This window comes from Dermacentor variabilis, chromosome 9 (genome assembly GCF_050947875.1).
Source record: "Dermacentor variabilis isolate Ectoservices chromosome 9, ASM5094787v1, whole genome shotgun sequence".
Classification (NCBI taxonomy): domain Eukaryota; kingdom Metazoa; phylum Arthropoda; class Arachnida; order Ixodida; family Ixodidae; genus Dermacentor; species Dermacentor variabilis.
In genome coordinates, this window is record NC_134576.1 from 120,061,903 (window position 1) to 120,086,188 (window position 24,286).

The 24,286-nt window shown below is 48.9% G+C and overlaps 1 protein-coding gene across 1 annotated transcript in view; it reads right to left on the minus strand.

The window, feature by feature from the left end:
- Positions 1 to 909: 909 nt before the first annotated feature.
- The window catches only part of LOC142558527 (uncharacterized), a 37,820-nt gene continuing 14,443 nt past the window's right edge, over positions 910 to 24,286 (minus strand). Inside the window, exons 3-4 of the mRNA XM_075670661.1 lie at positions 2,851 to 2,878; positions 910 to 2,704 (exon numbers count right to left, since the gene is read on the minus strand). Of these exons, the coding sequence (XP_075526776.1) occupies positions 1,665 to 2,704; positions 2,851 to 2,878 (1,068 nt within the window). The 3' untranslated portion in view covers positions 910 to 1,664. The remainder of the gene's footprint in view (positions 2,705 to 2,850; positions 2,879 to 24,286) is intronic.

The window sequence follows — 24,286 nt, forward strand, 5'->3', positions numbered from 1 at the left end:
GTTCCAAGCGGCCAAAATAATCTGCAGCCTTGACTGCGGCGTCGCTCTTAAATGTCTGTGCAATTTCGGATTGTTAGGACTCGCAATTTCATTTAATTTATCACGGCAATTTAGCTCGGCTTAAATTCGCAAAGTTGAGAAAGTTACACCGAAAGGAAAGAAAAAATAAAGAAAAAGGTCACTCACCTGACAGCGGAACGTGTTAGAGTGACCGCCCAGGAAAGACGTTGATCCTCGGTTCAATCCCTGGACCAGGATAAGGGTTCCGGTCAACCTGTATGGGTTTTCTCTGTAGCTCTGTGGTATTGTCAGGTGAATGACGTGTTTTCTTCCTTTGGCGTGCCGGGAATGACGTTTCCAGCAAAAGCACCTGCTTTCAGTATAGTGGCTGACTTCGAATCCTCCAATTATAAGTTGCCCCCAAAGTCAGTTCGTTTGTGACAGGTTGTAAATTCTTGATATAATCTCAAAGGTGGCCCGAATTACGTGCTCCGCCGCTGCGGTGTACAGCTTTTTTAACAAAAATAAGTTTCGATCGAGTTCCTTATTTACACAATGTTTTCAAGAAACTTTCCCCGCTGTTTTATTTTGAGGGCTTTCATATGTTTGTCATGTGTTCATAAGCGTCATTCGAACTTTTTCTGCTTAGAACCATGAATTAACCTTGATCGGATTCGCAAATGTTGTATAATAGTAGTGCTTTGTTGTGATCCTGATGCTCTTTCTTGTGCATGTTTTACCTTGGACTTTATTTTCCACTCTTCGGTGTGATGCGATTGACTCTGAGGATACCGTAAGTGAAGTAAATGTTAAGGGTAAACTATTACACTCACAGAAGAAAGCAGCCTCAAGAACACGCTGTATTCTAAGCAACCCATATTTATTCGTACGTAATGAAGCAGAGCAGTCTTTCGTTTTCACCTACTCACGTTCCGCACCACGTGCTCAGTCGTCGATCATTAGGTAAGGCTCCGAAGGTCCTTGTGTCATACAAACATTTAGACTATTAAACACATTTGTTTATTTGCTACGGGACTGCTCTTAACAATTGTTACGAAATTTAGGACACGTCCTCAGCTGCAGGGACTTCTGGTGATTTAATTGTTCCGCATGCACGTCCTACAATTATTTCCACGTGGCGCATAAGAACATTTCTAGCTTCTGCAATTCTTGACACGGCAAGACATACTTAAGTACTCCACTTCATACATATTGCGTGAACAAATTTAAAGAATATTCTGACGAAACGAACTGTTCAGCTTAGTATTAAACATTTTATACCGGCAACTTTCTCGGGTACTGCAACGACGTGTCGCAACGCCTATCAGCGAACAACATATCTGAACAGGAAAAAAAGAATTGACGACCATGGTCGTCAGTTCTTTTTCGTCAAAACATTATCTTCGATATGCACAACTGCACATTTTGGTTCCGCTCGCTGTCATATGTGACACGCATGGAAATTTACAACGGGTAACGCAGCGACGAATGGGCGAGTTTTCGTGCCGGCGGGAATGATGCATTCGTGTAGTACCGGTAATGTCTGCTCTTAACAGCGTACAAAGTGTCACGGATAGTGCAGAGGTCTTCCTCCTACAGCACCCGCCTTCAACGCGCAGACAGTCCGGTACTCGTCGCAGCCGCCCTCACGTTCAAGGTGCCCGTCACAGAGCGATCCTTTCGGTATGTACTGGCTGCCTTTGCACGCGACCTCTTTGGACGAGCCTTTGCAGTTCCTCTCGTCGGATCGGCCGTCGCAGCCTGCGAAGCCGTCGCAATGCGACCAGGGCGTCGCGCGCGACCAGGGCGTCGCGCGCTCGCCGTCTTCGCTGCAAATGTTTGCCCGTGGAACTGATTACCGAGCAGCCCTTCTCGTCCTTCCCGTCTGCGCAGTCTCCGTAGCCGTCGCACTGGAACGTCGCGGGGACGCATCCACCGCCGGCGGGACCGCAGGCGAACTCGTCCTCGCGACACCCGGCGGGAACGCACGTGGTTGACTTGTCTTCGTCCGACGCGTCTGCACAATCCAGACGGCCGTTGCACAGCAACGCCCTCCTGATGCACCGGCCGTTGGAGCATTGAAATTCCCTCGAAGAGCAGGCCCTGCGCGGACACATCAACTCGTCCGAGCCGTCGGCGCAGTCCAGGGTCCCGTCGCAGCGCCACTCCGACGGGATGCATGGACCGCCGTGGTCCTTGCACCGAAAGAGGTCAGGCCGACACGTCTCGGCCCCGCAGAAGGGCGCGGTTTCGTCCGAGTGGTCGTCGCAGTCGTACTGGCCGTCGCACCGCCGCCAGCTCGAGATGCACTGCCGACTGGTGCACTGAAACTGCGTGGCCGAGCACTTTCGAGCCCCCGCGCAGTTCTCCTCGTCGGAGCCGTCGCCGCAGTCCATCACGCCATCGCAAAGCCGCGCTGCTGGGATGCAGACGCCGCTTCCGACGCACTCGAACTCGCTCGCCGAACAAGGACTGGCCAATTTTTTTACATTGGTGCCTTCGATGGCGCTCCTTAAAACGACGGTGCAATTCAGCAGACACAGAAGGTACATTGGGTGCGCGCACAACTTGAGGATGTTCATGTTTGCGGGAATTTCGCCCTTGTATGCCACTGGTGTCAAATAAAGCTGTTTGGCTGAACCGAAATTCAAGCTCCGATTAGCGACTTTTTTTTGTCTTGCAAGCATCACCGGCCCACGCGGCGCTTTTAAACTTTAGAGACTCGTCAGCGGGCTCCTGTGCAGTTTGAATTGTGAAGCTCGCTTAGCGTATGGCGTCCAGGGAATGCAAGTCGTGCAGCCAGTCTGTCTGTCCCGCCTAGTGGCGCACAAACTTCGAAAAACAACTCACCTTTCCCGAAAAGCAAGTGATGCCTGTGCTGGGCAAGAGAGAAGAAGAAAAAAAGTGCAAAGAAAACAAAGACACTCAATCGGCCACAGTGAAGAGTGGCTTTGTGGAATACGAGAATTGCGCAATCAGTGCGCTTTGCGTGCGTGGGTGCCTCGGATCTCCCCTAGCCGTGTACGTGTAGCGTGTTTAGATTGAAGCTCAGATTTCAAGCTGACTCAGTCAGGCGACAGACAATTCACTGCACCCCCCGTCCAATTCGCAAATTGTCGACAGGGGATGAACAAATGGAAGCCTAAAGTGCGTGTGAGTGCGTATATCACAGTACGTTGCCCACTCAACAGTTGTGTGAATTACCTGCAACCGTCGATAACAGTAAATATCAGTAACAGTGGCCGTCGATAACAGTAAATATCAAGTTTGCTACGTGGCGGCAAACTGGTTAACACTCGACGAAGCACTCTAAAGCATGCGTCTGGCGAGGTATCACGTTGATGGCGGGTATGTGAGCGTTTCCTGTGCGCCAGACGTTCATCAAGTTTCGTACGATGCCGGTACGCGTTGTCGAAGCTTTTCGAAGCAGCGAATGCGAAAAAGAAAAGGTGGGGGAAGGTGGGGGAATGTAGGAAGGTTTAGGCGCTCCAGTGTGACGTGCAGTCCTTGCCTAGACTACGCATTTACCTGTCATTTTGTGCTGTGCTTGTGCCTTTTATTGATATGGTTAGTAGAAGAAGTTGGCGCCTTTATGATGGCACCGGATACTCCTTGTCACTCCGCAAAGAAAAAAGAAGACTAAAAAAGGGTGACTAATGTCACAAGATACGGCACTCAGTGGAACATCAGATGTACAAACAGAATATGATCCAACAGCACTTGAATCATGAAGTTCTGTGGATGACATCAGTACATATGTGCATATACAGGGTGTTTCAGCGAACACTTTTAAATATCTTTAAAGGTTGCCTGTGCCAAATATCACAATTCTAGTTCATGAGCTGGTCTACTCGAAGTGGCGGACACAATTTGCACAAAAAGTTAAAATGCAAAATCAACTAATTAACAAAATATCATTGATTAACTTTAAAACTAATTGTATTATTGTCCATGTTGCAATATACAAATTCTAGCCGTGGAGTTTGCAAGGCGGATCCACTGGGAACGAATTCTCAGGAGGACAACAGTTTCGAGATATTAATTCCCGAACTTTGCGGAGAAATGCATCGGCGTTCCAGTGAATTTGTTAACAAAACGTCGTTTTATACATTGAGGCACAGAAGTAAATGGATTACCTATCTGTCTGTCTGTTTTGTCTGCATGTTTTGTCTGTATGTTTGTCGTGTCTGTCTGTTTCAATTAACTCTAACCGCACACTACACCTGACTGGATGTAACTGTAGGCAATTTGTATAATTGTAGCACGTTTCTATTTGCACTCTTTGGTAGGAGCAGACGGCTTCTCTCAAGATGAACGCAAGAACATCGTTGCACTGCGCAAGACCAGACAGCTACAGGCACAGGTATCTACGAATGCGGGGCGGCAAGGTAACCAGCGAGAATCTCCCAACATCCGCTAGGTTACGGATCTCGGAGGTCGCGTAACCACTAGAGGCAGCGCGAGCGATGAAGTTCGCTGCCAGTCACGTTTCTTCGAACCATGCCCCTCGCGTTTCTGTCCCATACATTTGTCAGCAAGGCTTCATTTATAAGTTTTTTACTGTCCGGTGATGCACCACGTCACGCACGCCTCCTGCACTTTTCCGGTTTCTCCGTTCACCGGCTGCCATCTACGAATCTCCCTCGTTGGGCTTACTTTATTTATTACGCTACGGGGTCACGCTATTCGGTGCTTCTCTCCATCGGTGCGAACGTGCGAGGAATACGAAAGTGTTTTAGCGGTACTGCTTTATTGTTTTTCCTCTCTTAGTACGCCGAGTTGAAGCACGCGGAGCATACTCGTTACCCCGACGCAGGATCCCAAGTCCATTGCCAAACTCATCGTCTGCTGCAGGCCGTTGAGTATAAGCAGACGAACCATAAATGTATAGGCCGTCTGCTACTCGTAAACTGGATTAGTCGGTCCGTGTAGACTAGAAAGCTCGTTATGTGCGATGTTCATCAACGAGGAAACGTTCACAGGTTAATACACATCTGCTTTCGTCTGTTCATGTACGTGCTGCTGAACGGTGGGGAGCGTGAACATGATTTGTCTCAGAGCGACGTGTGACGTGAGAGGCGGCATACACTTGATATTTAGGGGACAAGCTAAACAAAAAGAAGTCACTGGAAATCTGATCACGTGATCTCTGTCGATTCCACGGAGAGCAACAGACGCCAATGTTTACCAGAAAGATGGTCGGTTTGCTCCTTAATAGAGTACACTGATAGGACATTTTCCAATTCTCATCTTTTGTTAGGGTAAGTAAAGGTACAAAGCATCTAAATCATAGTCATTACTGTGGGGAGCGTCACGTTGTAATAAGTAATTTACTATATTACTTGCTCCTACGAATCAAGCTCGGTTGCAGTACCCAGGAGTTGAATGCGTCATGACGTCATGGTGCACTCGGGTGCTCTGTTCCTTCGAACGCTGCGGCTGCGCTACCAAGTGAGCACAACCAGAAGAAAGTCATGCGGCTCTTTTTTAAAATTTATTTATAAGCAACATCATCGTACCTTGCATTGGTGCTACAGGCCGTCAGCAAGTTCTTGCTCTCTTTCATGCCTTACCGATAATGTCAATAACGCAGGAACAGTATTTTGACACAAATATTACTGTTAAATTAAACATTTTTTATCAAAGTTTTGCAACCGTCATAACCTCGCAGTGTCATCGTTTTACGCACACCTGGCTATGACAGTCCACACAAGTTTCTACAAAGTATGCTTGCGTGCTGCTTTAAATGACAGACTGCAAACTCTCAGTTTGCCGCAGGAGTTTAGCACCAATTAGCATCAAGCCGGGGACAAGGGGAGGGGGGTGTTGCATGTTGTGTTTCACAGCTTTCATTGTTAATGAACTGTCGGCTACGTGCCTTAGGGGGCGTTTAATCACACAGTATGTAAAGTGTGATCAATTTCGCGATTAAACGTTCGTGCAAGTGAACCCAGGACCGATGAAGAAGTTCTCTTGCGTAAGAGACGTCTATTTAAATGCAGGCCCCGGTCGGCTGATCTTGTTTTTTTTTTACTACTGCGCTGCTGAATTTAGCATAGCCCGTCGGAACGCCTTGGTATGTACTCGAGCCTCGAGCTCTGGCACCCCAGAATATACAAAGAGCAGTTCCTGAATCTTTGTTCGAGAACGTGCAACGACGCTGTATACGAAAACACGATGTGCGCAGCCAGGCGATTAAAATCTACTTTTTAATCTGCACACCGGACTTTCCATCTTACCTGCATTACGAAAGCTGTCAGTGAAGCCCTGTTTCCTATGAGGCTTTATGACTTTATCCTGTATATAATCTCTTGCCTCCACTTTGCTGGAGCTATCGCGAATGCTGGTTGCATCCTTGCTTGAAGGCTCTAAACTGAACCGTTTACGAAATGTTGATTGAAGTATCATTGTGCTCTATATTATCATATTCTGTCATATTCTATATTCTATTGTTATATTCTATAATAGGGCGATTGTTAGTGATGTACTCTGTTGTGAGGATCGATAAGTTTCATCACTCTCTTGCTTGGTCTTTGCCAAACTTACCGCAAATTGCGGCTGCATGGCTGCTGGAAAGGTCAAAGCTGCACTATTTTAATCAAATGTTGATAGCAATATCTTATGCACAGAAACTTACCGGCCACGTGATTCGTTGGGAGGGTCTGTAAGTTCGCCTAATCTCTTGCGTGATCTTTGCCGACGTGCCAAAACGTCTTGGAATGTGTTGAGCACTCGCTTCAGAATGTACACAAATGAGTTACGTAATCTACGTAGAGCACGCCATGCGAAAAGAGGTTCTGTACGCACCATTACAACTTCATTTTGAATGTGTATCGCTGGCGTATTGCGTCCATCGGTACACCTGTCAGTGGAGAACTTACTTGTTGTGAGGATTTATAACTATTTTACGCTCGTTGCCTGGACTTTGCCAAGCTACCGAAGTTCTGGTTGCAAGTTTACTCGAAGCTTCAAAGCCGAACTTTCCGAGAAATATTTATTGAAATATCTTATGTATATGGAAAAAGCTTATGAGAGATATGCTCCGCGGCGACTGCCAGTGAGCTTGTTCGATCTCTTGCCTGGACTTCGTCGAAGCCACCACTAATTTTGATTGCATTGTTTCCTCAGACTCAAACCTAAAACTTTTGTTAAATTGGTTGCATAGCAGTGAATCTTAATTTTGGTGCAACCGAGCGTGAGAAACCGCCACTGCGAAACCTATTTGTTGGAACAGTCTCTAAGTATGCGTCACACGTCACAAAAAGCTGTCAGCAGGGTGCTTCATTGTGAGGCTTGGAGACTAACTTAAGTATCGGATGGACTTTTTTCCCGGTTCACTACAAACGTCGAATAGCAGTAAAACACTGCTTCGGCGTGATAGGCTGCGTTGAACTGCCGCCTCACATTATCTTGGTGTGGCTAAGTATACGAAGCCGCCTTGGTATGAACAGTGGGCAGAGGAAGGAATTCTTGTACCTTTTAAGTTCTCATGTCGCCATTCGAGGACGCACAGATAAGTTACAAACTGTCAGCGGGAATCGTTGTCTTGCATTAAAGAAGATAGCGTCGAGGACAATACAGTGGGACGCGCCGTGAAGGCTGATGACCCGCTAGAATGTGAGGAATTTTATGATTACGTTTCTAAGAAAAAAAAATAATGTCATGTAGAAAAAGGCAAGGAAAGAGGCTCTGTAAAATTGTGAACTGCATTCCGAAAACCAGCAAATAATCGTCCGTAAACGAAATAAACTACTGAAAACTAAGTGAAATCCTAGCTTACGACCTGCCAATTCCCTGCTATCCTTCAGAGCCGGTGTGGCAGACCTGACGACTACAGTCATCAAATTAAACTAACCTTTGTTTGAAATCAACTGCTGGAGATCAGTTACAGGCTAAAAGCTCGAAGCTTCGCCTTGACAGGGCCTCGCCCTGTAAGGTGCAAATTTTATGGCACAAGTGCTACTTCTAGTAAAACAAATAGCAGGTACAAACGCAAAAATACTACTAGTAATCGGGCACAAGATTCAGTTCCAACGAGAAAACTCCAGTTTGTGTTCCACCTTATCGTTCCATGGCAAATATAGTGCCACATAAACAATTGTTGTTGTCCTCTCAACTCGTGGCCGATGCTCGCTATGGGGGATTCGCCAACTCACAGGTGGATAGAGCTAAATTAACACAGAAACTACATTTCACTTGCAACTTTGCGAAAACTGATCCATACAGTGTAACAGATGAAAGGCATAATGAGTGCGTCTTTCTTCTCTGCCGTCGTTTTACGTTTTGCCAGTTCTTGAATTCTGCCGGTTAGCAAGTGCTTTTATTTATTTGCTTCATGGCTTATGTAATACGCGCCTTTTTGTTCCAGTTTTTTTTTCGGCATATCAATTACAGTGTCGCTGTGGTTGTGTCTTCCGCTTCCATGATCGGGAGCTTTGTGGTTTTCACCCAGCTGGCGGCAGCATAATTTCTATCGGGGTGGAATGCAAAATCATTCGTCCACCGCGCTTCAAGTGCCTTTGTAAGGGACACTCAAGAAAAAATGTTAGGTCGAACTAGGTCTAAAGATCAAGCCTGTTTATTAACGAATTCCTCATTAACAGCGAGGACAGAGCTCTTGCAACCCAGAAAATGACTAAAATGGAAAGTCTGAGTGGCACCAGTTGCTTTTCTTTGACTATGGCGCCTCTCCTGTGAAGTCAGCACTGGCTGACTCACGGAGATGCGGCAGAGAAGGGTGGTCACGTGGGGACTACGTCAACTCGTCCGCTTTGGCGTGGCCGATTCAAATTCACGGGCAGCAGTGAGGCCTCGGGCGGCAATATTCTATGCAACAGTGACATGTATTGGCCGACAGGAGGCGATGATTGCCTTCTGTACGAATAATCTTTAGGTCTATCTCGGCGTAATATTTTTCTTCAGTGCTGCTTTAATTAACCCCAGGGGCTCAAAAATATTTTGGCGCTCGCCATTACGGCACCATTCACAGCCTGGATGTATGGGGCGTTCCCACGAGTCAAAACGAAACTATCAAGTCAAGCACTAAATCACGTTAAACTGATAAGGTATTCGTAAAAAAAAATCTTTTGTTGATTTCGTGGTAATAGTTTGATTACGAGCCAAGGGCATTGAGGCCAAATTGGCTTTACGTTTTTTTTTCCATCTAGCTCCGAAACTCCTGTGCCGGTACGCCAGACCAACATTATGGATTTTCAGCCGTCTTCTCATATTAGGGCCTTTGTGGCACAGTAAAAGCGATCGACGCTCGCTCGAATCTCTCTAGCTTTTTCGGGTCATTTAGCATACCTTGGCTTATATGCGTGGCTAAATGCTAAATATGCGAAACATGCTAAATGCGTGGCCACGTCACGACGAGCTGCTACAGGAGGTTCAAGGTTCAAGGCCACCCGTATCTAATATTTTTTTTTTCAGTTATCGTTTCTGTCTTTTCTCCAGTTCGCAGCCTTCTCTCGCGGTAACAGTGGTCTTTTCGGTGTAGTGAAAGCGTACTTTGTTAATGTAGATTTCTCACCCGCTGTGGTTGCTTAGTGGCTATGTTGTTGGGCTGCTAAACACAAGGTGAAGGGATCGAATCCCGGCCACGGCGGCCGCATTTGGATGGGGGCGAAATGCGAAGACGCCCGTGTACTTAGATTTAGGTGCACGTTAAAGAACCCCAGGTGTTCCAAATTTCCGCGTCCCCCATTATGACGTACCTCATAATCAGAAAGTGGTTGTTGGCACGTAAAACCCGGTAATTTTAATGTAACATAGCTTTGGCGTGTCTTCGAGTTTTAGATGTAGCATATTATGTCGTAGTTTTTTATTCTTCTTTTGAGGGAGGGGGGGACGAAATCGATGGTCTGACCCGATTTAGTCTGGTTGGGGGACATCACACAGAGCTAATTCAGAACAAGATCCCAATTGGCGGGAAGGGGGGCTAGGCGATACATCTTTTTAAAAACATTTTATACCCTGGTCGTTGCTGTGCTACCGCAAACAACAGCACTAAACGTGCTGTGGCACTCTCGTCTCGGCGAGCTACAGCCAGGCGGCAAAATGATAAAAAAAAAACGAAAGGAATTTCCTGGGGAGGGTCGAGATTGAAGGCGTCGCCGCTGTTGACACAGGCGGGTGTACACGGCGTATTTGAGCTTCGCGTAGTTTTGCTACGCCTGGATGCACGCAACTATGCATCGGACGCTCGCTGGTGCTCGTCGTCGTGGGCGGAGTCCCGCAAGGCCGAAGGTCAGGCGACGGGGTCACGGTGGATGAACGACCCCGGGAGGAGCCCCTTTCCCGACCAAGGCGAGACGCGTGCATGATGGATGGATCCATCACACGCGCCATGTAACACTGGGATAGGGTCAGGACGTACGGAGAAGTATCGCCACGGGCGCGTCCCGTGGGTGCCGGGATGTGCAGTTTTCGCACTCGCCTAGAGGGCCGTGAGTTCGAATCCTTGCCCCGTCAAATTAGGTGTGTCTGAGAAGCGGTAGCGATCGAAGCATCGTCGCAGTTAACGAGTTGGTTTTTGCTTTTCTGTCCTTAGAAAACGGACACGCGCTGTAATGAGGTGCATTGGCCACAGAGTGAGGGTCAAAATCTGCACAGCTTTGGAATAAGCCGAGGAAACGTAGACGACAGATAAGCGAGGGCAAACAGGTGCGTTGACGGTGGTATCAGAAAGAAGTGCAATAAAATGCCAATAATCAACAACGCACGTGCAAGCAAAGTTGATTGTATGATCGCTCTACAGACAACAGCCGGAGCACCTTATCTTACCGTAGGCCACAGGCAATCAGTGAAGGACAGCATGAATGACCTTCATTAGGGTCAAGCGGAAAAAGCACCAAACGTGCGTTGAAATTTGCGTAAATATCAGTGTTTCGCTGAAAACGCAGCTTGTTCAGATGTTTGTTCAATGAATGTATCGCGCTAGAAGCGTGAAGCGCCATGTGCAAGAAGGTGCTCACCTTTCTTTTGGTGATGGCAAAAGATTCGGAGACACAAGTTCAATCCGCCGTGCTGGTGAGGTTAGCAATTCAGAGACGCCGCGCTCGAGGCGGAAGCCATCCATCGTCAGCTCACGCTGAGAGAAAACGCTTTGATGCGTTTGTCAAAGAAACTTCGTGTAAGGGAAAACCTATGAGAACTAGGGGGATGTACGAATACCTTCATCCATTTATCACCAACGGACGCGAAACGCATATTGAAAGTAGTAAAGAAGGACTCGCGCATGTCAACCTGGTTTAATGAAAATACTCAGGAATCAATTCTTTACGAAGTGGACCCTCAACTCAAATACCAGCTGGATGTAGAACTTCCGGAAAGTACCGAGACACTAATTCATCGACTGCGCCTTGGGACAGTATACACCAAACATTTCCTGTATCGAATAAAATGGGCTCCTTCCACGGCTTGCTCCTGTGGCCACGACGATGAGGATGTTCGCCATCTCCTCCTCGAATGTCCCATATACGCGATGCAAAGACGGCAGCTAGAACAAAAGCTACACTCCATTGATCCTCGGTGGCCTTTCTCACTCGCGAAATTGATGGACCCATGGCCATCGAAAAGAGCCCAGCGAAAAGCGTTGAACGCACTTGAACATTTTTACTAAGAGGAAGGCATCCTTAACACTGTTGCGTTTCGCCTGCGACACGTGGTTTTGCCGGCGCGACTGCGGCGGGGCGGCAGACATTTTGGCCCGATCGTCGTCGCCGCAACACTCATCGCCAGGTGTTTCCAGGCGCGACTGCGGCGATGCGACCGCCTAGGGATCATCCTCGCATTCCAGTCATTGTGCCCGAAACAGGCGATGCCAAAGCAGGGATCTCATTCCAGTCATTGTGCCCGAAACAGGCGATGCCAAAGCAGGGATCTCATTCCAGTCATTGTGCCCGAAACAGGCGATGCCAAAGCAGGGACCATCCTCTCATTACAGTCATTGTGTCCGACCGGCAGCGCCACGACAGGGTGCTACGAGATCGTGCTCGTCATGGTGCTACGGCATCGCTACGACAGTGTGCGTCACCATTAGCCCATTGTACATTCACGTGCTCGTCTTTTGAGGGGTTCCTTCTTGCCCTCAACTGCGAGAGTATAAAAACAGCTGCCCCCGGACGCCAAAAGGAGGGCTCCGATTTCTTCTGTTGAGTGAAGTGCTCTCCCGTCTCTCTACTTCGGTCAAACTGACCGCCAACTCTTTGCGATGTTAAAATAAACAAGTTGTTTCGTTGTTACCAGTCGACTCATGCTTTGCCGGGACCTTCGGATGCTTCCAGTTGTACCCCAGGCCGCCAGGCCAACGCTACCCTTGGGGCTTGCGACCCAGGTACAACCACGGGCGTCAGCGCCGAGTTCCCAACAGATCGTACCAGCGGTCCGATCCCAAACATCTGGTTGGCAGCGGTGAGATCGCCTCCGACTTCAAACAACTGTCTGCCAGCGGCGAGATCGCGACAACGGAGGCCAGCAGCAAAGAGATGCAGTTGACAGTATGCTGAGCAGCTCAACGACGATCCGGGAGCAGTGCAACGAGCCCTGTGTGACGACTGGTTGCCTGCAGCGGAACGACTGCGCGGAATTCCTGCCTGCGAGGTTTGGTGAGTGCGGGACTTTCTTCTTCTGAGCTTTGCCAGGCTTTTTGTTAGTGTCAGAAACAGAGCTGGTAATTGTGGTTGTCGTTGCTGCCGGGTTAGTTGCGGCAAGACAATAGTAAGCAGTAGAGAAAGCAGCATTCAGAGCAGCCATGGATTTGAAGTCGTTGCGCAAACCGAAATTGTTGGAGCTTGCAAGAGAGTTGGGTCTGGATGTCTCAGACAAACTAAGAAAACCGGAACTGATAAAGGCTATTCTTGAGTTAGAGGCTGAGGATGACGAGCTGTCGGAATGCCTTGAGACCATTGAAGAGAGAGAGACTGCAAAAAGACAGGAGCGCGAACTTAAAGAGCAAAAAGAAAAGGAAGAGCGCGAACTTAAAGAACAGAAAGAAAAAGAAGAGCGTGAACGTAAAGAACAGAAAGAAAAAGAAGAGCGTGAACGTAAAGAACAGAAAGAGCGAGAGCAACAAGAGCGTGACCGTCAACACGCTTTGGAAATGAAGCGTCTTGAGGTAGAGATGGAACGCGCTCGTAATGGAAGTCAGGCACACGGTGCAGGAGAACGCGTATTGTTCAAAATGACGGACCTGATGCGGCCGTTTAAGCTTGGAGAGGACATTGGTTTGTTCCTGGTTAACTTTGAGCGAACGTGCGAGAAGCAGGGGTTCTCTCGGGAAACGTGGCCACAGCGCTTGCTCACTTTGTTACCCGGCGAGGCGGCCGACGTAGTCGCTCGCTTGGATAGAGAGGAAGCAGAGGATTTCGACAAAGTAAAATCGAGTCTGCTAAAAAAGTACCGGCTGTCTGCGGAGGCGTTCCGTCGGAAGTTTCGGGAAAATGAGAAAGGCAGAAGTGAGTCATATACAGAGTTTGCGTATAGGCTTATGTCAAACATGCAGGAGTGGCTCAAAGAAGAGAAAGCGTTTGGTGACCACGATAAAGTTCTGCAGTGTTTCGGGCTAGAACAGTTTTATAGTCGGTTACCGGAGAACGTGCGATACTGGGTCTTGGATAGGCCAGACGTTTGTACGGTGGCTAAAGCCGCTGAGCTAGCCGAGGAGTTTGTGACGCGTCGGGCTCGCGGAGCTAAGGACGGTCAAAAGGGTGAATTTGGCTCGAAGTTTGAGAGGCCAAAGTTCACACCCATGAGATTAAAGGGGGACACGCGTAGTGCGGATGCGAGCGAAAGCAGTCCGACCAAACGTAAAGAGACGGCGGCAGCCAAACGCAGAAAGCGGTTCGAGATGAGGCGAGCGCGCTTGTGTTATACGTGCCAGAAGCCGGGTCACTTTTCGGCGCAGTGTCCGGAAACGACACCAAAAGTTGTGTTTTTTTCAATAGGCAGCACTGACGAGAACATGAAGCTTCTCGAGCCTTACATGCGAGACCTCCTCATGAACGGGAAAGAGTGCCGAGTGCTTCGCGATTCCGCAGCTACGATGGATGTAGTTCACCCGTCTTACGTAGAACCCCATATGTTCACGGGCGAGTGCGCGTGGATCAAGCAAGCCGTGGAAGCTCATAGCGTGTGTCTGCCGGTAGCAAAAGTGCTTATTGAAGGACCTTTCGGAGCGCTTGAGACGGAGGCGGCAGTGTCATCTATGCTGCCACCCCAGTACCCGTACCTATTTTCAAACAGGTCCGATCACCTCCTGCGCGAGAAGGGGCTTTTGTTTGGTGAAGCTAGTGTTCAGGCCTTAACCAGATCGAAGGTTCGGGAGCTCGCTGCAAAGGCGGTAGTTGCGGGGCCGACGTTATCAAACAACGAAAAAGGGTCAGAGGCGCAGCAAGCTGATATTCCGAGCACGCCCGAACTGAATAAACTTGAGTCTGTAACGTTAAAGGCGCCAGATACTGGAGAGGAAACGCCCGACGCGGGAAAGTTAGAAGAGCTATCTACTGATTTGCTCATCGCGCCTACGTCAGACGGACTTGATAGGTTGCTAAAAGTCAGCCGGACGGCTTTGATAGCCGAGCAAAAAAAGGATGGCAGCCTGGAAAACGTGCGCTGCAATGTCAAAGAAGGTATCGCCAGGAAAACTGCGCGTTTTGTGGAAAGAGGTGGAGTCCTGTACCGGAAGTATCTAGACCGCCGAGGAGTGGAGTTCGATCAGCTGGTCGTGCCTCAATGCTATCGTCAGGATCTGTTGCGCTTGTCACACGGGGGTTCGTGGTCCGGACACCTAGGAGTTAAGAAAACTAAGGACCGTCTCTTGCAAGAGTACTATTGGCCAGGGTGTTTTCGGGACGCAGACCATTTCGTGAGGACATGTGACACTTGTCAGCGGGTGGGCAAACCAGGGGACAAATCAAGGGCGCCGTTGAAATTGGTACCTATCATTACGGAGCCTTTTAGACGGCTCGTTATTGATACAGTGGGACCTCTGCCGGTAACAGCCACGGGGTACAGACACATTTTGACTGTGATCTGCCCAGCGACAAAGTTCCCTGAAGCAGTGCCGCTTAAAGAACTCAGCTCAGTTGAGATAGTCAATGCACTACTGTCCATATTTGCGCGAGTTGGTTTTCCTGCAGAAATTCAATCAGATCAGGGCACAGTGTTTACTAGCGCTTTGACGACAACTTTTCTCGAAAGGTGTGGGGTAAAGCTGTTACACAGCTCAGTGTACCACCCACAGTCGAATTCCGTTGAGAAGCTCCACTCCGTCATGAAGCGCGTGTTGAGAGCCTTGTGTTTTGAACATCAAACTGACTGGGAGCTGTGTCTGCCTGGGGTGATGTTTGCTTTAAGGACCGCGCCGCATGCAGCTACGGGGTTTTCGCCAGCTGAACTGGTGTACGGTCGCTCGCTTCGGTCTCCGCTTCGCATGCTTCGAGAATCATGGGAAGGTAGGGGCGACGACCCAGTCGTGGTGGAGTACGTGCTTAAGCTCCTCGAACGCTTAAGAAGGGCACAGGAGTTGTCAGGTGAAGCAATGGCAAAGGCCCAGCAGAGGGCCAAGGTTTATTATGATCGGACAGCCAGGGCCCGTCGTTTTGAGGTTGGCGATGAGGTCATGATATTGCGCACATCGCTAAACAACAAACTAGACGTGCAGTGGGAGGGCCCAGCACGAATTGTTCAGAAACTGTCGGACGTTAACTACGTGGTAAGTCTGCCAGGAAAGCGGAAAGCACAGCAAGTTTACCACTGTAATCTGCTCAAACCTTATAGACAACGGGAAGCAGTGGTGTGCATGATGATAAACGTTCCTGAAGAGCTTCCAGTCGAGCTTCCGGGACTAGGCTCAGTGACGAACAGGGAAGACACCGGTCAAGTCATTAGTGACCTTATCAGTAAAGCACCGCTGTCGCCCGAGCAGAAAACCGAACTACACCAGCTATTACAAGAGTTTCAAGGTCTGTTCTCTGAGAGGCCTGGTAGGACTTCTGTACTTACTCATGATATTGAACTTACCTCCCCAGAGCCAGTACGATCCAAGGCATATCGGGTGTCACCCCGCCAGAGCGATATTATGGAGGCTGAGGTAAAGAAAATGCTACAGCTCGGTGTTATTGAGGCAGGTGAGAGTGATTATACCTCCCCTTTGATTTTAGTTGAGGTACCGGGCAAGGAACCTCGTCCTTGCGTCGACTACCGCAGGCTTAATTCCATCACTAAGGATCAAATTTATCCGATCCCTAACATCGAGGAGCGCCTTGAGAAAGTTAGTAGCGCTCAGTTTATTTCCACCCTAGATCTTGTCAGGGGTTATTGGCAGGTTCCACTTACAGAAGAGGCTAGTAGGTATGCGGCGTTCATTTCACCAATGGGAACATTCCGTCCTAAAGTGTTGAGTTTTGGTTTGAAGAACGCGCCATACTGTTTTTCAAGTCTCATGGATAAAGTGTTGCGGGGACAGCAAGAATTCGCTTTACCGTATCTAGACGACGTAGCGATATTCTCCGCATCCTGGTCTGAGCATATGGCACACTTGCGGGCAGTGCTAACCCGCCTGCGCGAAGCGGGCTTGACAGTCAAGGCTCCTAAGTGCCAGTTAGCACAGGCCGAGGTTGTCTACCTCGGTCACGTGATTGGTCAGGGTCGTCGCCGCCCCTCTGAAATAAAAGTGGCCGCTGTGCGAGACTTTCCGCAACCGCGCACCAAGACCGATATTCGGTCGTTCTTGGGTGTCGCCGGCTACTATCAGAGGTACATCCCTAGGTACTCTGATATCGCGGCTCCCCTGACGGATGCTCTAAGAAAGACAGAGCCTCAAACAGTCGTCTGGGACGAGACCAAGGAAAGAGCTTTTAGCGCCCTAAAGAGTGCCCGAACAAACCAGCCTGTGCTACGATCGCCAGACTATACAAAAGGGTTCGTTGTTCAGTGCGATGCTAGTGAGCGAGGCATGGGCGTTGTACTGTGCCAACGGGAAAATGGAGAAGTAGAACACCCCGTCCTGTATGCTAGTCGTAAGCTGACCAGTCGTGAGCAGGCGTATAGCGCCACCGAGAAAGAGTGTGCATGTCTCGTGTGGGCCGTTCAGAAATTGTCATGCTATCTAGCCGGCTCAAGGTTTATCATTGAGACGGATCACTGCCCTCTCCAATGGCTGCAGACCATCTCTCCCAAAAATGGCCGCCTCCTGCGCTGGAGCCTCGCTTTACAACAATATTCCTTTGAGGTGCGTTACAAAAAGGGGAGTCTCAACGGTAACGCCGATGGCTTAAGTCGAAGCCCCTAACGTAGGAATCAGCCTCAAAATTGTTTGTTACTGATGTTTTTCTTCCTGAGGCAGGATTTTTTTTTAACATATTGCTTTTGTTTAGTGTTTCAAAGTGATGATATGCTTTCTAGTGCAATTTTTCAATTTGTGGACGCGTTCTGAGTGATGCTAGACTACTGTAAGGAACTAGGCAGTGGTATAAAAAGGGGAAAGAGCCTGGCAGGGCTTAGTGAGGGTTGTGCCGTGCTTGCTGACTGAGCGGTTGAGTTTCAGCGTAGTTCTAACGCTTGCCGGGAACGAGAACAAAAATGTGAACTCTCCCGAAGTCACTTTGCAGTGTCCCGTGCGAACCTGAACGAGAGAACGAGGCCTTCTCTGTGCGCTGCGCTCAAGAAACGTCGAGGGACGCCCGACTTCGGTTATGAGCATCATCGAGCGACATCCCTCCGGACAGCGGATGCAGTCCCCTGTCCATCGGGATCTCCTTCCCCCGGCGGGGCGGTCTGTTGCGTTTCGCCTGCGACACGTGGTTTTGCCGGCGCGACTGCGGCGGGGCGGCAGACATTTTGGCCCGATCGTCGTCGCCGCAACACTCATCGCCAGGTGTTTCCAGGCGCGACTGCGGCGATGCGACCGCCTAGGGATCATCCTCGCATTCCAGTCATTGTGCCCGAAACAGGCGATGCCAAAGCAGGGATCTCATTCCAGTCATTGTGCCCGAAACAGGCGATGCCAAAGCAGGGATCTCATTCCAGTCATTGTGCCCGAAACAGGCGATGCCAAAGCAGGGACCATCCTCTCATTACAGTCATTGTGTCCGACCGGCAGCGCCACGACAGGGTGCTACGAGATCGTGCTCGTCATGGTGCTACGGCATCGCTACGACAGTGTGCGTCACCATTAGCCCATTGTACATTCACGTGCTCGTCTTTTGAGGGGTTCCTTCTTGCCCTCAACTGCGAGAGTATAAAAACAGCTGCCCCCGGACGCCAAAAGGAGGGCTCCGATTTCTTCTGTTGAGTGAAGTGCTCTCCCGTCTCTCTACTTCGGTCAAACTGACCGCCAACTCTTTGCGATGTTAAAATAAACAAGTTGTTTCGTTGTTACCAGTCGACTCATGCTTTGCCGGGACCTTCGGATGCTTCCAGTTGTACCCCAGGCCGCCAGGCCAACGCTACCCTTGGGGCTTGCGACCCAGGTACAACCACGGGCGTCAGCGCCGAGTTCCCAACAGATCGTACCAGCAGTCAGATCCAAACAACACGTACCAGATATTTCACTGAATAATCACACCGTGTTACTACAACTTGCTTCTATTATTTGTAATTATTAGTGCTTCTATATTACGTCCTATACATTTTCTTTAATTCTGTGCATGCATTATTTTAAGTATGCGTAATTCCTCATCATGCTCATCGTAGTCTACATCACGACCGTTTGCGCGTGTTTGTGACTGTTTACAAACCCGTTGTGGTACAACTTGCATTTGACTTTTATGTTGTTATGTTCATGGGTGTATGAGGCTGTATGCTGTGGATTGCTGACCCTATGACGTGGTTTCTTTTCATTTTCTTACGTATGTTTTTATATTGTTGTCTCGCCTATGAGAAAAGGAGTAGCCGTCGCAATTATAAGGTGACCACGTCTCTTTCTTTTATTTTCATTTCAATAAAAAAACAGCGAAAAATGAACGTTACAATGACGAAGAAAAGCAGGCGAACGTACAGGATATACTCGCCAGCGAACTCCAGGGTTGAGGGTCCAGATCGCGGAGCAGCAAAATATATGGAGCGTCTCTCGCCTATCCAATGGCCAGGCACTTTGGCAAACCATACACGAGTGAGTGTTACAAATGATATCAGTCCTTGGGCAGCTCTTATTACCTACGTACATAGATGGGGCTGAAAAGGAGTTTTTGCCTCTAATTCACAGAGGTACCTGCGGTACACAGGCCGGCTTTTTCCCTCGTTTGTTGCGACACAACGGCCGAAAGTCAGTTTTCTCAGAAGCTTTCCCGCAAGGGTAACATTAAGCCACTTTCCATAATTTCTGCGTGCCTCAGATATCATATCCGGAGTGGGTATGTTACGTAATCACTTCCTAGATAATTTTGAGAAGTATTGGAGGCAACGGGAAATATAATGCACGCTGGGCATTGGGAGGATATGGCACCTTAATATATCGCGGATGTGATACAAACCTCAGATGCAAACCTGTAGAGTCGACAACGGGCAGTAGCCAATTTTGAATCTCCTTGCCTCATCCGTCAGCTACGAGGTGAACGGGGAAACACGAACATCCACCGGTCTTGTAGTACGAGGCAACAAAGAAGCCCCATGCGGGTTTCTCAGAAAGAAGGCTTCGTAGTTGATAAAAAAACATTTGTACTGGTTCGCGATTCGAACGCGGGACCAACGGGTTTCCGGGGTGGTTGCTCTATCATCTGAGCTAACCAGGATATTTCAGAGCGCGGCTCTAAGGCGCCCGTTCCTGCGGTTAGCGTCGGCCTAACCGAGCGAACGGGCGCAGCGGATGAAAGAGCGAAAGCGGAACGCAGCAACGGATGAAAAAAGCGGCGAGAGCGAAGAGAATTCGAGGAGAAAAGCGGAGGACGAGGGTGCAGCGGAAGCATGAGGCGGAAAGCGGAGGAAGAGGACATGACGAAAAGCGTGAGAAGAAAAGCGTAGCACCCAGATGATGCCACCCTCCTTTTAACAAGAAAGAAGCACCTCCGGCGCCGCACGCGTGCTCTCATACCTCCGCGTGCGGTAAACCTCCCCCGCGGTCTTACTCGTGCAGAGGAGGTTGCGCTTCGGAGGATACGAGTCGGGGTTGTCCTGACTCCTGCCGTGACTCGGAAGTGGCCTCACTTTCGCCAGTTATATCCTCGCCCTGGGTGTCCAGTCTGCGAGTCGCGAAATGCTGAAGCCGACATCCACCACCTGAGGTGGGTTTGCGCTGCATTGAAGCCGACCAGGCTCCGGCACCTCGCAGCAGCGGGACCTTCGCCGCATAATCCGAGCGATTGCACTGCGAGGACGCAGGGACCACATTATCGATTCCTCTTGGACTTCATTAGATCCGCAAATCTTTTTTCATTCATTTAGTCATCCTTATTCACCCCCATACCATATACCCCTGTATGCCATGAGGCATTTACCCTCGCGTTAAAAAAAAAAACAAATAAATAAAAAAAGCGTAGTGCCGCGCAAGACGCGCACTGCGGCGACGATTGCTACGAGATGGCGCCAGAGTCGCGTACGTCGTCTTGGAGGTCTGCTTGAGGCGGCGGCTGTGAATCGCGTCCACGCCTCACCCACGCGCTCCTTCTCGCGATCTCCCGATAATCGAGGCAGTTGCGACGCACTTCGCTCCGTTCGCAACGTGCAGCACGAGACAGATTGTCGGCGCCAGCCAGTATGTCGCGAAATATATACGTATAGTATACATAGTATGTATAATGTGTATATATTATATGTATAACATATACAATATATACACGTATAGAGCGGCATTTAAATTTCGCATTAGGGAGTATCGTAAATGCCGGTGAATTTCTTTTCCACCAATACTGTAAATGCACCTCGCTTATCTCGACCGCCTACCCTTTGATGCTTCCGTCCACATTAAATCGAAGCTCTTCTAGAAGGTGAACGTTACCTAGGGGCCTCACTGGGGGAATCCCTTTGCATTACATTAGGATGTGCTGAGTGGTCTCCCGATTTTTGCTGCGGCATACACATGCCCCCTCTAGCTGGGAATATTGGCTCCGGTATGTTTTCTTTTTTTTTAGGCAACCAGCTCGAGCCTCAAATAGCAAGGCACTTCCCTTCGAAAATGCCTTCCCTACGCGGATGGATGGATGAATGGATGGATGGATGGATGGTTGGATGCAAGCATGCTATGAGCGTTCCCTTTCGAGCGAGGCGGTGAGTTGCGCCACCAAGCTCTTGTTCTTGTGCTGCATAGTATCCTGCCTATATTTAAAAACAAACAAACACGAAGAATTCCCATCCCTAAACTCTTCTGAACTCCTAATGGGAACTTTCTTTTTGTACGCCTCCGTCATTTGTAGTTTCCCTACTTTCACCAATCTTCCAATCACCTCTTACTGGGGTTGGATGAATGAATGGATGATATGAGCGTGCGCTTTGGAACGGGGCGATGGGCTGCACCACCAAGCTCTTGTTATTATGTAGTCTAATGATGTACCTATGTTAAAAAAAAGCCAATGAAAAATTCCTATCACAAAACTTTCTGATACCCTATTAGGAACTTTGTTTTCGTACGCCTCTGTTGTTTTTCGTTTCCCTAGTTTTCTTCCACCAACCTTCCTATCACTTCTTACCAATCTCTACTGCGGACAGGTTTACTTCCCCCTGCTCTCGTTGAGCCCAAGGGCCTCCAGGGGGCCAATGATTCCTAAATCGACCGCCGGGTAGATATCTTCACATTCTAACAAAACATGCTCCGTCGTTTCCCTAGCTTTACCGCAGCAAGTATATACTTCTTCCTCCTCGTAACTCGCTTTATAAGTGCTTGTTCTAAGGCATTCTGATCTTGCTTCGAAAAGTAATGAACTTCCCTTTGAGTCATTATAAATGGCTACCTTGCGGATTTCGTTTTTTTCCTCCTAAGCTTTAACACAAACTGGTTTCTTTTACATTGCCGCCACCCATGAGATTATCTCAGCCTTTCTGATTTTCCGTTTGATGTGCCGATGCTCGGAGGCAAGCGCCGTCTGGTTGTGGAACAACGAACCCAGCGGCGTGCGTACTCTGCAGTGATTGGTTGGCTGCATATTCGGCAAGAGAACAGCCAGGCCGCATCCATGTCACGAAAACTGGCGGGGTCGGCAAAGCAAAGCTTCGCTTTTAATAGCCAACGCATCTGACCCGTAGATCAGATTTTGACGTTCGACGAGTGTGCTCGCCGTTGTCATTGCGCTGAGTGTTACTTGTTCTGCTGGACACAGCCTCCCCCAATAAACAGTTTATTTCGGGAATAGTGCTGTGCCACTGCGGTTGTTCGCCATCACTGGTTGACATCGCGGCTTGCTACGTGGCCTTTCTAGTAATTACTACGAACGGGTGGTCGTCTGATTTTCCCTTCATCAACTGCTTGACTAGTACATCGTGGCCATTTCAACACACCGTGAAAGGTACTATTATTGCGATAGCAACTGTATGGACACTTCAGACGCAGTTCTGCCGTCGGCGTCGCCGTCGCCGTGAGGTTCCGTATGAGTGAAAGCGCGTGAGGGTGAGCCGCGGTGAACGCGGTTCAATCCCGTGTGCGCTAGCGGGGAACCCGGCCCGGATGCGTGCCCTCTCCTGTGGCGCGCTAGGCGGGAGGGGGGGAGGGGTTGAGGCGAGGAAGGAGGGGCATTCTCCAGCGGCTGATAGGGTGTCCCGATGACCTCCTCGCCCACCGCTCCGTAGAGAGTAGAGACAACCACGGCGTCTACTACGGCTTTGGCCACGCGATTCGCGCACGCTGTAGTAGAAGCCTTTGGCGGACGCCGTAGGGACGCATTATCGGCGCTCGTGTGTCTTGAAAGCGATCTGCGACGTGGCGAAAGTGCGCGCCCACGTGGGCCTAATCTTGAAAGTGATCTGCGATGTTCGCAGAGTGCGCGAAGCGCCGGTAGCTTCGTATGCGCAGTCCTTTCGACGTTTCGTTTGTGTTGAAGCAAGAGATGCATGAAGGTTAATTCGCTTGCTGCTGCCGCGATTCCTCGCTCCAGAATTTTGACGGCGAGTTTCCGCGTTCATCGAGCGAGATGCGTTCATGTTTACCTGTGCGCGCGTGACACAGTGCTGGTTAATTTAGCTAAAGCACGTTGGCGGGCTAGTTGGTTTGAATCCATGATAGAATGTGTAAGCGCGACTGAATAAGGACGTAGAAAGAAGCCGACACACAAAGCGATGTCTCTGTGTGTATGTTTCCTTCTACGTCTTCGTTGAGTCACGCTTACACATTCTATCACTGTTAATTTAGTTATTGTACGAATGTTTACAAGTTTATACGGCCAATAAGGCTACTATCCTTACTTCGTACAGCGATCTACTAATGATATTCTATCGCAATCGATGCGTTCATCTTTGTTAGTAGTGACCCGCTTATGCCGCGGTAGAGCGTGCCGCAAGAATTACCAGAGAGGAGCCGTTCGTCTACGGTAGCTGCTCGTAGTTGCCACCTGACAAGTCCGCATTAGTTCTCCCAATCGACTGTAAAGTGTTTTTTCTGCGATAATGTCAGCAGTTGCCAGTATTAACATATGCAAGGAGGCATTTAGGCAGCTTTATTGATAGCGCATGCCTTTTATTTTAGTATTTTCAGCATAAGCAGGAAAATGAGGGTAAAGCAGAGTTTGGCGTCACTAATTCTGTGCCATCGTTTCTAGATGGCGGGTATCATAAAAAAAAAAAACGGCGTCTTTGCAGCAAGAGCACGCTTTCTTTGAAGCTGCCCTGAAAAGGAAGCCTGAGCTCGTGCCAAACTCGGATGACGGCTATTCAAATACATGTAAATCGCAGAAACGATTTTCTGAGATAGCCACTTGGTCAATTTTAATGACATTTGTTGCGTCTGAGAGAGAAAGGGGAATCCTAGTGACTGTTGCAAGCAAAATTTTGATTGAAGTACTGAGTTTTTAAACAGAACCAACGAAAATTTGTATGTCTAAAAACTAGAAGCACGAAGTTTACAAATTTGTAGCTCTCCACCCAGAGCAGATACCACAGTACTGTAAATTGCATACGTTAGAGCATCAAAGCGGACAGATTTAGTAGAAAAATTTGAACCCATATGAACCCCACATGATGATGATCATGTACAGATGACAAAGAATAGCTGATAAATTCCCACAATATATGTAGAATAAATGAAATTTGTCCGCTTCAGATGTGCTATTAGATGCGAATTACGGAAATGCTATATCATTTTTCACTGCTGAGTTGCATAGTTATAATCTTAAGTTTCATTTTCCTAGACTTGGTTGTTTCGGAA